At 40.7% G+C, this 12,277-nt stretch overlaps 1 protein-coding gene across 1 annotated transcript in view; it reads left to right on the forward strand.

Annotated features, from left to right (window-relative positions):
- Positions 1 to 12,277, forward strand: part of NALCN (sodium leak channel, non-selective) — a 690,956-nt gene that overhangs the window by 19,569 nt on the left and 659,110 nt on the right. The window contains 1 exon segment of the mRNA XM_030201343.1: positions 4,937 to 5,083. Within this exon segment, the coding sequence (XP_030057203.1) occupies positions 4,976 to 5,083 (108 nt within the window). The 5' untranslated portion in view covers positions 4,937 to 4,975.

Consider the following 12,277-nt stretch of genomic DNA (forward strand, 5'->3'; position numbering starts at 1 on the left):
TGAGAATCAGAGAGTTCTCTTTTAAGAGCAATGGATTTGAGAATAATAGTTGCATAAAATAACCTTAGTATGAGGAAATGGTATTAGTGACAGACCAGACGTCTGACCAAAAGGAAAAGGTGTTTGTATAACCATACAACATATGTTTTAAAGTTCCTTGTATTGATGGTGGTTGTGGTTGTGATGCCTGTGACATATATTTTTTGTGGAGTTTATAAGGTTCTATGAAGCAAGACAAAATACTGAGGGGCCCTTTTACTAAGCTGGGTAGGCGTATACGTGTGTCCTACACATGTCAGTTTTGAACTACCGCCTGTGTTCACTAGGCACGCCAGAAAATTTCTGGCATGTGGCGCTAATCGGGCGCTAATCGGCATTTTACGCACGTAGACCATTACCTTCCGGTTAATGTGTAAGACTTTACTGCTAGGTCAGTGGGGGCGGTAAGGTCTCAGGCCCAAATTGGACGTGCTCTAATTTTTATTTTGCCACATGTCCATTTTCAGTAAAAAAAAAAAAAAAGGGCCTTTTTCGCAGGTGTGCTGAAAAATGGACCTGCGCGCATCCAGTACACGCGTCTACACCAGTTCAGGCCATTTTTCAGCACACCTTAGTAAAAGGACCCCTGATTGAATATAACTAGCAGAGGAGAGAACTTTTCTAGAAATGGTCCAGAATTCTGACCATTGTTCAGAAGATAAGTTACAGTTTAATTCATGTTCCCAAGATTTTTTTTTAGACCAGAGTTGTCAGGGAAAATAGATTTTAAAAGAATTGTATAAATTGAGAAAAATCCACATGGCCACTGGCTAAGACTGATTTTGCTAAAGTAGTTTCATGTTTGATATCAGTTAAAATGTGGGATGATGTTAAGCAATGATGTAAACTAATGTGAGGAAGGAATTGGAAAATGCTGTTGAACATTATATGCATCTTTTAAATAGAGTCCCTCTGCTATTCAAAGTTATTTACTGGCCAGAAATGGCTGCTGACCAGTTAAATAGCATTTTGGCGCCTAACTGTGAATATTCAGTGTGAGATAACTAGTTATCTCTGCTGAATATTCACAGTCAGCGCTGAAAAGTTAATAGGTTATGTTGCACGATAACCAGCAATATTCAGAGCTGACCGACTAAATTTAGCAGGCAGTTTGGACCACGTAAATAGCAGTACTATCTTTGCACTGAATATTTGCTTAGCTGGTTAAGTTAGCACCAACCAAAAGACCCCTGGATATTCAATGTTGGCCATCGGAAATGGCCCAGCATTGAATATCCAGGGTCATTGCTCACCACATCACTTATGCGGGCTGCCTCCCACTGGCTGAATATCAGCCCCAATCCAGCTTATAATCGAAATAGAAAAACGTCTATATTGTGACCCAAATCGGGAGATAGACGTTTATCTCACAAAAACGAATAAAGCGGTATAATCGAAAGCCGAATTTGGATGTTTTCAACTGCACTCCGTCGCGGATGCGGACAAAGTTGATGGGGGCATGTCGAAGGCATGGTGAAGGTGGAACTGGGGCGTGGTTATCGGCCAATCAGAGATAGGCGCCTTTCGCCGATAATGGAAAAAAAATATGTGTTTTTAGCGAGAATTTAGGGCACTTTTCCTGGACCCTGTTTTTCCACGAATAAGGCCCCAAAAAGTGCCCTAAATGACCAGATGACCACTGGAGGGAATTGGGGATGACCTCCCCTGACTCCCCCAGTGGTCACAAACCCCCTCCCACCACAAAATATGCCGTTTCACAACTTTTTATTTTCACCCTCAAATGTCATACCCACCTCCCTGGCAGCAGTATGCAGGTCACTGGAGCAGTTATTAGGGGGTGCAGTGGACTTCAGGCAGGTGGACCAAGGCCCATCCCCCCACACCTGTTACACTTGTGCTGGTAAATGGGAGCCCTCCAAACCGCCCCCCAAACCCACTGTACCCACATGTAGGTGCCCCCCTTCACCCCTTAGGGCTATAGTAAATGGTGTAGACTTGTGGGCAGTGGGTTTTGAGGGGGATTTGGGGGGCTCAACACACAAGGGAAGGGTGCTATGCACCTGGGAGCTCTTTTACCTTTTTTTTTGTTTTTGTAAAAGTGGCCCCTAGGGTGCCCGGTTGGTGTCCTGGCATGTGAGGGGGACCAGTGCACTACGACTCCTGGCCCCTCCCACGAACAAATGCCTTGGATTTATTCGTTTTTGAGCTGGGCGCTTTCATTTTCCATTATCACTGAAAAACAAAAACGCCCAGCTCACAAATTGTCGAATAAAACATGGATGTCTATTTTTTTCGAAAATACGGTTCAGTCCGCCCCTTCACGGACCCGTTCTCGGAGATAAACGCCCATGGAGATAGACGTTTTCGTTCAATTATGCCCCTCAATGTCTTCTAGTTTCCAGAATCCAAGATTCGCTCAGTCTGTCCAAAATATTACAGAATTGTTAACAGTGAGTCTACAGTTGAATCAATAGATACATTTGAGAAGTTGTGCCAGGAATAATTCAGTGCTTTATCTAATTCAGATAAGCATTGATAAGTAGATTGCATTATTGAGTTAGACTTTAATCATTGTTTAAGTACAGTAGATAATACTAGATGAGGTAGAGTCCCACAGGACTTGTTTGAGATTGTAAGCTCTTTGAGCAGGGACTGTCTTTTGTGTATGGTGTACAGCGCTGCGTATGCCTTGTAGTGCTATAGAAATGATAAGTAGATAGATAGATTTTGACCCAGTTAGGAATGTAGTCTTTATGTAAATTTAACCAATAAACTCACTGATGGAGAATAAAGGCTTTGTGTTAAAAATATAACTCTGAAAAGAAGATCTCAGAATTTTTCTTTGCCAGTAGTTATAGCGCATGGGTTTTCCGCTCACTCCAGCCACTTTTTAGCATGGCTCGAAAATGGCTGAATTTCAGATTTTTTCTATTAATGGCCATGTTCTAATTTCCAAGTTAGCACATGGTTATTACCGCATGAGCCCTTACTGCCTCCTATTTGGCAGGCAGTAAGGGCTCACATGCTAGTCATGTGATAATCGGGCAGCGTGTGGCAGTGAGCCTCTGTTGCTCGATTACTGCCGGGAATGCCTACTCCCTCCACCCCACACCGCAAAATAAAAATGATTTTCTAGCATGGGAAATGGCATGTGGCAAAATCAAAACTACCGCAGGATGCCTGGCGCGCCTGGCAGTAGTGCTGTTTTGCTGCATGCTACCCGTTTGGTAGCCCTACTTCGCCTTTGTAAAAGGGCCCCTAAGTTTCTTAAGTGAACTTTTTGGGGGGTTGTTTACTAAAGCTTAGCTCGAGTTATCTGCAGCAGGACCCATTTTATTCCTATGGGCCCTGCTGCAGAGTGGAGGAGTGGCCTAGTGGTTAGGGTGGTGGACTTTGGTCCTGAGGAGCTGAGTTCAATTCCCACTTCAGGCACAGGCAGCTCCTTGTGATTCTGGGCAAGTCACTTAACCCTCCATTGCCCCATGTAAGCCGCATTAAGCCTGTCATGAGTGGGAAAGCACAGGGTACAACAACAAAAAAAAAATAACTCGAGCTAAGCTTAACAACGCCCTTGGTGTTTTCGAAGCCCAGGGAAATTGGGTTAATAATTGCCAATTTGTTGATAAAAAAGATTTAGGAAATAGAGAAGAAACCATAATTAATATAATGTTCATTTTAGGCGCTATCATCATTTCCCCACTAGGTAATGTAGAGTTTTCACTATTTCTGTAATAGTTTGACTATTATTAAAGATTGTGTCAAGAAAATCTGTATATAAACTGATATTTAGGTATCTAATTTTTGTGGACAATACCAATTTGAATGGAGTCACTAAATCTGGGTTGGCATGTTCAAAGGGAGAACTTCTGTCTTTTAATTTTATATCCTGAAAAATTGGATAAGTTGTCAATTAGATGGAAGAAATATAGGATTGTATGGGTGGGACAGGTTCAACATAATGTCATCTGCATAAATGTCTTATACTATTACAATAAAAATGGCTTTCTGCATCTCTGTAAAACAATACAGAACATTTATATTATTATACTAGTAAAAAAGGCCTGTTTCTGAGACCAATGAAACGGGCACTAGTAAGGTGATGACTTTCTGCCATTAATGTTGTAAATGCAAGTGTTAGGATCTTACCACATTGCAAATACAGGAAAAAATGAGTACACTGGAAATACAGAGAAATAAACCAGTCAGTCTTGTAGTTCCAGCGATGTTCCTGTCCTGCGTGGTGCACATAAAATGACCCCTTCTCCGTCCTGACACTCCTCCCTTATACCCATACACTTCCCTCTGATAGGTCCCTCGACGTCGCGTACCGTTGCGTGGCAACTGTGCACCGTTGACTTGACTCAGAGAAAATGAGCCCTTCTCCTGAGGCTCCTCCCTTCTTCCGATACACGTCCCTCTGATTGGTCCCTGGACGTCGCGTACTGTTGCCTGAGGCTCCTCCCTTCTGCCCATACATTTTCCTTTGATAGGTCTGTCAACGTCGCGTACTGTTGCCTGGCAACTGTGCACCGTTGCCTTCGCTATCTGAAAATGACCCCTTCTCCTGACGCTACTCCTTTCTTTCCATACAGTTCCATGTGATACGTCCCTCGACGTCGTAAGTGTGCACTGTTGCCTTCACTCTCACTGTTCCGCCCTCGACGTCATCACGTTTTGACGTGAGGGCGGGCCAGAGAGAGATGTGACGGACTTACAAATGTTACGATGTTATGAACTCTTCACTGAAGCCACGGAGTCAGCTTCAGAACGTTGGAGGTGCGTTTTATTATAGTAGATATGCTCTCACACATAGAGATGTGCAGAACAATCAGGAAAAAATGATTACCAGTGCAAAAGCAGACATGTTGGCATATAACAAAGCATTTTTTAAAGTTCTTTATCAAATTGTACTAATTTCTGTTTTTTTTTCCCCCAGAGTTGTTCATCATTGTAGATCACCACAGCTAACTTCAGGATGTTAAAGCGAAAGCAAAGCTCTAGGGTGGAAGCCCAACCAGTAACGGACTTTGGTCCTGATGAATCTTTGTCTGATAATGCAGATATCCTGTGGATTAACAAGCCAGTAAGTGAATATATTTGAAAAATTTTACAAAATACTGAAACACCTAGGGTCAGTCTGGTGACTTGGTGGCATTGTTGCTCTTCATCTCCCGGTGGCACATGCTTCAGATTCAGAGAAGAGGAACAGAAGGGGCTGTCTTCAGAGTTTCAATATCCTGTAATCTCTGATTGTTTACTGCTACTGTGTTCTTGTGGACACTCAGGGGCTGATATTTAACTGTGGCAGTCAATGGATAAATAAAAGGTTAAAATAAAACCGGATATTCAGTACTGGTACCCATATACTGGCCATCACCGAGTATCCGGTTTCAGCACCGATTTAGAAGTGGTATCTGGTTAACAGTCATATTCAGACCACTAACCAGATAGCTAACTGGAAAAGGTTAGGACAGCCTTTTTAAAAACATAAGAATAGCCATACTGGGTCACACCATGTGTCTAGCAGTAGTTGCAGTGTTGCTGCGCAGTCTGGGAATACTCATGTTTCTCTACCTGGATGATTGAAATGCACATCTGAGGGAGGAGCTCAAGAATCCATGTCCAGAAGTATTTGAGTGCTGGAGCTACTAGGGTTGGCTATCAACTACCCAAAGTCCCATCTGATTCCAGTGTAAAGACTGGAGTTAATTGGAGCCCTGCAAGACATGGTTTAGAGCTAGGCCTTTCTTCCGGATCAGTGAGCGAATGCCTTAGTCTGTATTGCATCCCAGAGCTGTGTCTCTAGTGTAAGTGCGCGCTAATATTTAGCACACATTAAAAAGTTAGCACACCTATAGTGTGGCTTAGTAAACAGGGCCCATAGTTTTTTCATGTACCATTTTCTTTGTCCATGTTTTGTTTTTTTTCCCCTTGATTCTGTCTTTGTATCGTCCATGGATCTATGGTATCATTAAGACTACTCATTATGGTCACGTCCACATCCCCTCCTTTTTTTTTTGTTAATTCCTGTTGGCTCTGTGGAAGTGGTTTTCTTCTTTCTTTTGAAGCATGGGCAGGCCATGCCAATTAACGTGCACAACTTATAGAACGCTATCAGCTACACAAGTTGCACGGCACTTAAGTGCGCCAACTTATGCATCTTGACCTGGCGTAAGTGGGTACACATAAGTTTAGGCTTTATGCTAGTATTCTGTAATTTATTTATTTCATTTCATTCTCTTCTATACCGCTCAATCCAGCAGTTCTTGGTGGTTTACACTTTCACATACATAGAGGGGCATTTTCGAAAGGAACGTCTAAATCAGAATTTAGATGTTTTACAAAGATGTCCAAATTCCGAACAGGAAAGAAGGTCATTTTTGAAAAAGATGGATGTCTATCTTTTCTGTTTGAAAATACTATGGATGTCCTGTGATTTGGATGTTTTGTGATTTGGACATCCTTTTTTTGGTCCATTTTCGAGCAAAAGATGTCCAAATGCAAGAAGTCCAAAACAGAGGAGGAGTGGCTAAATGGTTAGTACAGCAGGCTTTGATCCATGCAACATGGGTTCAATTCCCACTGCTGCTCCTCGTGACTTTGGGCAAGTCAAATGCACAAGGGGCATTTTTGGGTATGACATCTAAGTCTGAATTTGGACGTTTTTTGTAAAAGGTCATTTTCTACAAAAAAAAGTCTATCTTTTCCTTTTGAAAATGCTGTTTGGAAAAATGTTTTGTGATTTGGATGTTTTATTTTTTGGTCCATTTTCAAACAAATACATCCAAATGCAAAATGTACAAAATACACAAGAAAATCCACAATAAAGTGAAACTGTTCACATGTTCTAAGTGTGGTAAAAGCTTTGGTTGTAATGTAAATCTCAAAGTGCATCAGAAAGTCCACACGGGAGACAAACCATTTGCATGTATAGAGTCTGGTAAAAGCTTTGGTCAGAAGGAAACCTTACAATGCATCAGAGAATACACACAGGAGTGAAACCATTTACATGTCCTGAATGTGGTAAAAGCTTTGGTTTGAAAGAAAGTCTCACAAAGCATCAGAGAATCCACACAGGGATGAAACCATTTACATGCACTGAGGAGGTAAAAGCTTCAGTTACATTGGGACAGGTAATTAGGGAATGTACACTCTTGCTATGAAGTATGAAAAAATAGCACACTGGTATTTACATATATGTAATGAGACCTCCTTTTCATCTATAGATCTGAATTCAAAGCCCAAATCTAATGATAAACAATAGACACAAGGCTCAGATGTTATAAAAAAATAGAAAGCTTGGCGTCAGGTAGAATAGTGGTAAAGTGACATCCCAGGAAAGCAATAGGGCCTCCTTGGAGGCACTGCAGTGGACTTTATAAAATGTTCCCAGGTACACATCTCACCATTGCTTCCTTACCTTGTATGCTGAGCCCCCCCCCCCCCCAAACCCACCCAAAACATACTACCCCAACTGTACACCACTACCATAGCCCTTACAGGTGAAGGGAGCACCAATATGTGGGTACAGTGAGTTTCTGGTGGGTTTTGGAGGGCTCACAGTTTCATCCACAAGTGTAACAAGTAGGGGGAGATAGAAACCTGGGTCCACCTGTCTACAGTGCACTGCACCACTACTAGACTACTCTAGGGACTTGCATGCTATTCTAATTGACCTGAGTATAACATCTGAGGCTGGCAAGTAATATTTTCAATCACGTTGTTTTGGGGGTGGGAGGGGGATAGTGACCACTGAGGAGTAAGGGGAGGTGATCCCCGAGTCCTTCTAGTGGTCATCTGGTCATTTGGGGCACCTCTTTTGTGGAGTAGCCTAGTGGTTAGTGCAGCAGACTTTGATCCTGGGGAAGTGGGTTCAATTCCCACTGCAGCTATTCACTATAAAAACAGGTCTAGCTCAAAACATCTATGTTTTAGTCTTGGACGTCTTTGTTTTGTTCCATTATTGCTGAAAGACGTCCATGTCTTAGGAACGCCCAAGTCCCACCTTGAACACACTCCTGGCACGTCCCCTTGAGATTTGGACATCCTTCTGACGGACTTCAGAGAAAGACGTCCAAAAAGAGGTTTCGATAATACTGATTTGGATGTTTCTGTGAGATGTCCAAATGCTGACTAATGTCGCTTTTTGGACGTCTGTCTCTTTTGAAAATGAGCCTGATGTACAACTTACCAACATAAAGTACAGTGACTTGGATTGACCACTGTTGGAAACAGGATGCTGGGCTTGATGGACCTTTGGTCTTTCCCGGTATGGCAATACTTATATACTTATATAAAAACATACTAAAAACTTTAAATCATTTTAACTAACTGCTATCATGATCTTTATCCTTTCTGAACTCCGTAAGCTTGCACAAAAAACTGAGTTTTTAGCTGTTGCTTAAACTGCTTAATTTCTTGTATTTTACTTAGCTTTAATGGTAGACTATTCCATAAAGTGGGACCTACAACATAGAATATGGTAGTTCTGTACTCATTCTGTACTCATTTAATTGTATAGCATAATGTGAAGGCACATCCAATTATTTTTGCTGTTCATATCTCAATGACCCTGAGGGCTGATAAACACTCATCTTTGCCGATAATTACTACTACTACTACTACTATTTAGCATTTCTATAGCGCTACAAGGCGTACGCAGCGCTGCACAAACATAGAAGAAAGACAGTCCCTGCTCAAAGAGCTTACAATCTCTGACACCTGCCCTGTCAAAATCTTGAATATCAAATTTAATATGGAACTCGACTGGTAGCCAAAGTAAAGATTTTTAAATTGGTGTAATGTGCTCATATCTACCAACATTCATTCATTATTTATTTATAACATTTGTATCCCACATTTTCCCACCTATTTGCAGGCTCATTGTGGCTTACATAGTTCCGTAAGTGGTGATTACCAGTCCCGGATAGGAGAAATACATAGTTGAGGTAGAGGGACAGATTAAGTTAGGTTACAGGAGGAAGGTTCGTCCTATGATAAGAACTAAAGGTAATAGGTTAAACTTCATTCATGACAAAAATAACTTGAACAATTAGGATCATTAGACTGGAAATAAAGATAATTAGCATAAACAATTGAGATATAGAAAATACATGTTGTATAGTTGCACTTTGTTAATCTGCATTAGAACTCTTGCCATTGAGTTTTGGACAATTTGTAAAGCTTTAAGTTGCGATTTAGGTAAGCCAAGTAGCAAACTATTGCAGTAATCAAAGCACGGCATTACATTGCTTTGAATCACAGTCCTGAAATTTGATGGAGTTAGCAATTTTTTTAGATGCCTTAACAAGTGTAATTTAAAGAGCACATCTTTCACAATCTTATTTATATGCAACTTCATGTTCAAATTTGAATCCACAGTAATGCCTAAATCTCTCAAATGCTCTTCTATCACTACTACTGAGCCCTCAAATTGAAAACAATCTGGAATATCCACTGAAATAAAAGGTGGCAACAGCAAAATCTTAGGCCCCTGTTTACAAAGCCTCACTAGCAGCTGGCGGTGCGGTACTGCCAACACAGCCCATTCACTTTGAATGGATTGTGTAGGCAATGCCGCACGTCTTTGAAAACAGGGGGGTTAGTCTTGTTTACATTTAGCTTTAAGCAATTTGCTTTCATAGAACACATTACGGCTTTCAAAATCATTGTTAATTTACTAAGAATTATCTGAATTGAATCATCAATTGAAAGCAAAAATTGGATATTCTCAGCATAATGTCTAAAATTCAAATCCAGACAATTTAACAACTGACACAATGGAAATAAAAATATATTAAAACATTTCTTTGCAGCAATCCAGTATTCAGTTGCTTCTCTCTAAGAACATAAGAGTAGCCATACTGGGTCAGACCAATGGTCCATCTAGCTCAGTATCCTGTTCCTAACAGTGGCCAAGCTAGGTCACATGTACTTGGCAGAAACCCAAATAGTGGCAACATTCCATGCTACCAATCCCAGGGCAAGCATTTGCCTCCCCATGCCTGTCTCAGTAGCAGACTATGAACTTTTCCTCCAGGAACTTGTCCAAACCTTTTTTAAACCGAGATACTGTAACTGCTGTTACCACATTCTCTGGCAGTGAGTTCCAGAGTTTAACTATTCTTTGAGTGAAAAAAATATTTCCTCCTATTTGTTTTAAAAGTATTTCTTTGTAACTTCCTTGAGTGTCCCCTAGCCTTTGCACTTCTGGAACGAGTAAAAAATTGATTCACTTCTACTCGTTCTATACCACTCTCGATTTTGTAGACCTCAGTCATATCTCCCCTTATCTGTCTTTTTTCCAAGCTGAAGAGCCCTAACCTCTTAGCCTTTCCTCGTATGAGAGGAGTTCCATCCCCTTTTGATTCCTCTTCTAATTTTGCTATATCTTTTTTGAGATACGGTGACCAGAATTGAATGCAATACTCAAGATGCGGTCTCACCATGGAGCGATACAGAGGCATTATAGTGTTTTTGGTCTTATTCACCATCCCTTTCCTAATAATTTGTAGCATCATGTTTGCTTTTTTGGCTGCTGCCGCACACTGAACAGAAGATTTCAGCATGTTTTCTACAATGACCAGTAGATATTTTTCTCGAGTGCTGACCCACAAGGTGGACCCTAGCAGCAGGTAACTGTGATTCAGATTATTCTCTCCAATGTACATCACCTTGCATTTGTCCACATTAAACTTCATCTGCCATTTTGATGCCCAGTCTTCCAATTTCCTAAGGTCTTCCTGCAATATTTCACCGTCTGCACATATTTTTTTAAATTCTGCCTATCATTAACCTACAATTCCTCCTTTAGATCCCAGTTTTTAAGTTCCAAAAGCACAGAGCTAAATAAACGTCCTCTTTCTCTCAGAACTTCTGAGAGAGAAAGTAAAGTGGGACCTTTCCTCTCTATTTTTAATCTCAGGGGACTGCTTCAAATAGACCCTTTCAAACAAGCTCAGTGATCTGATTGTCCTTAATAACCTTTGCAAATTTTCTACTTCCGCACACGTTAATTAATTCCTAATTCAGGTTAGTAGCAGTGCTACCCCTCCAGCAGCCAAAGAACACAAAATAACTGTCTTTTAGAACTAAATTTGAGCCTTGCAATTATCCTTTTTAATGTTCTTTGCCTGTTAAGTTTCTACCTCTAGAAATAGTTTCAGCTTAAAACTATGGGAAAGGTTTCCAACTCTAGAGAAAGTTTAAGTTTAAAACTATGGAAAAAGGGTTGAACACTGTGGAAACTACTTAATGATGCTTGCTTCTCTCTTTTTTCCCTCCTAAGACTGAACTAGGCCCTGCTGTGCCTGCTAGAGGCTGTTAATGCTGTGGTACAAAGTGAAGTTTTAAAACTAGGGGAGAAAGGATATGGAGAGTAGTTGATAATTTTTTTTTTTAATTCTGCCTATCAATAACCTACAATTCCTCCTTTAGAGCCCAATCTTTAAGTTCCCAAAGCACAGAGCAAAATAATGTTCACTTACCAGAGAAATGTCCTCTTCGCTCAGAACTTCCCAGAAAGAAAGTTAAGTGGGACCTTTCCTCTCTATATAGTTTTAAATCTAAGGGGACTGCTTCAAACAGACCCTTTCAAGCTAACTCAGTAATCTGATTGCCCTTAATAACCTTTGCAAATATTCTATTTCCTCACACCTTATTTAACACCTAATTCAGGTCAGTAGTTGTGCTACCTCTCCAGCAGCCAAAGGGCCCTGTTTACTAAGCCGCATTATAGGTGCGTTAACATTTTAAACATATGCTAACCATGTACATGCATTAACTGTGTACGCACCTACAATATCCCTATATGCGCCTACACAGTTAGCGCACACACTAATTGTAGGCGTGTTAAAAACACTAACCCCCATTAGTAAACAGGGCCCAAAGAACAGAAAATAACTGTCTTTTAGAACAAAATTTGAGCCTTGCTACTATCCTTTTTAAAGTTATTTGGCTGTTAAGTTTCGAGCTCTAGAAAAGGTTTCATTTGAAAACTATGGGAAAAGTTTCTACTTGTAGAGAAAGTTTCAGTTTAAAACTATGGGAAAAGGGTTGTACACTATGGAAACTACTTAATAATGCTTGCTTCACTCTCTTTTTTTTCCCCCCAAGACTGAACTAGGCCCTGCTGTGCCTGCTAGAGGCTGTTAATTTTGTGGTACAAAGTTGAAGTTTTAAAACTAGGGGGGAAAGGGTATGGAGACTAGTTGATAAAGTTTTTTTTTTAATTTAATTTAATTTTTTTAATTCTGCCTATCAATAACCTACAATTCCT

Source organism: Microcaecilia unicolor, chromosome 4 (assembly GCF_901765095.1).
Source record: "Microcaecilia unicolor chromosome 4, aMicUni1.1, whole genome shotgun sequence".
Classification (NCBI taxonomy): domain Eukaryota; kingdom Metazoa; phylum Chordata; class Amphibia; order Gymnophiona; family Siphonopidae; genus Microcaecilia; species Microcaecilia unicolor.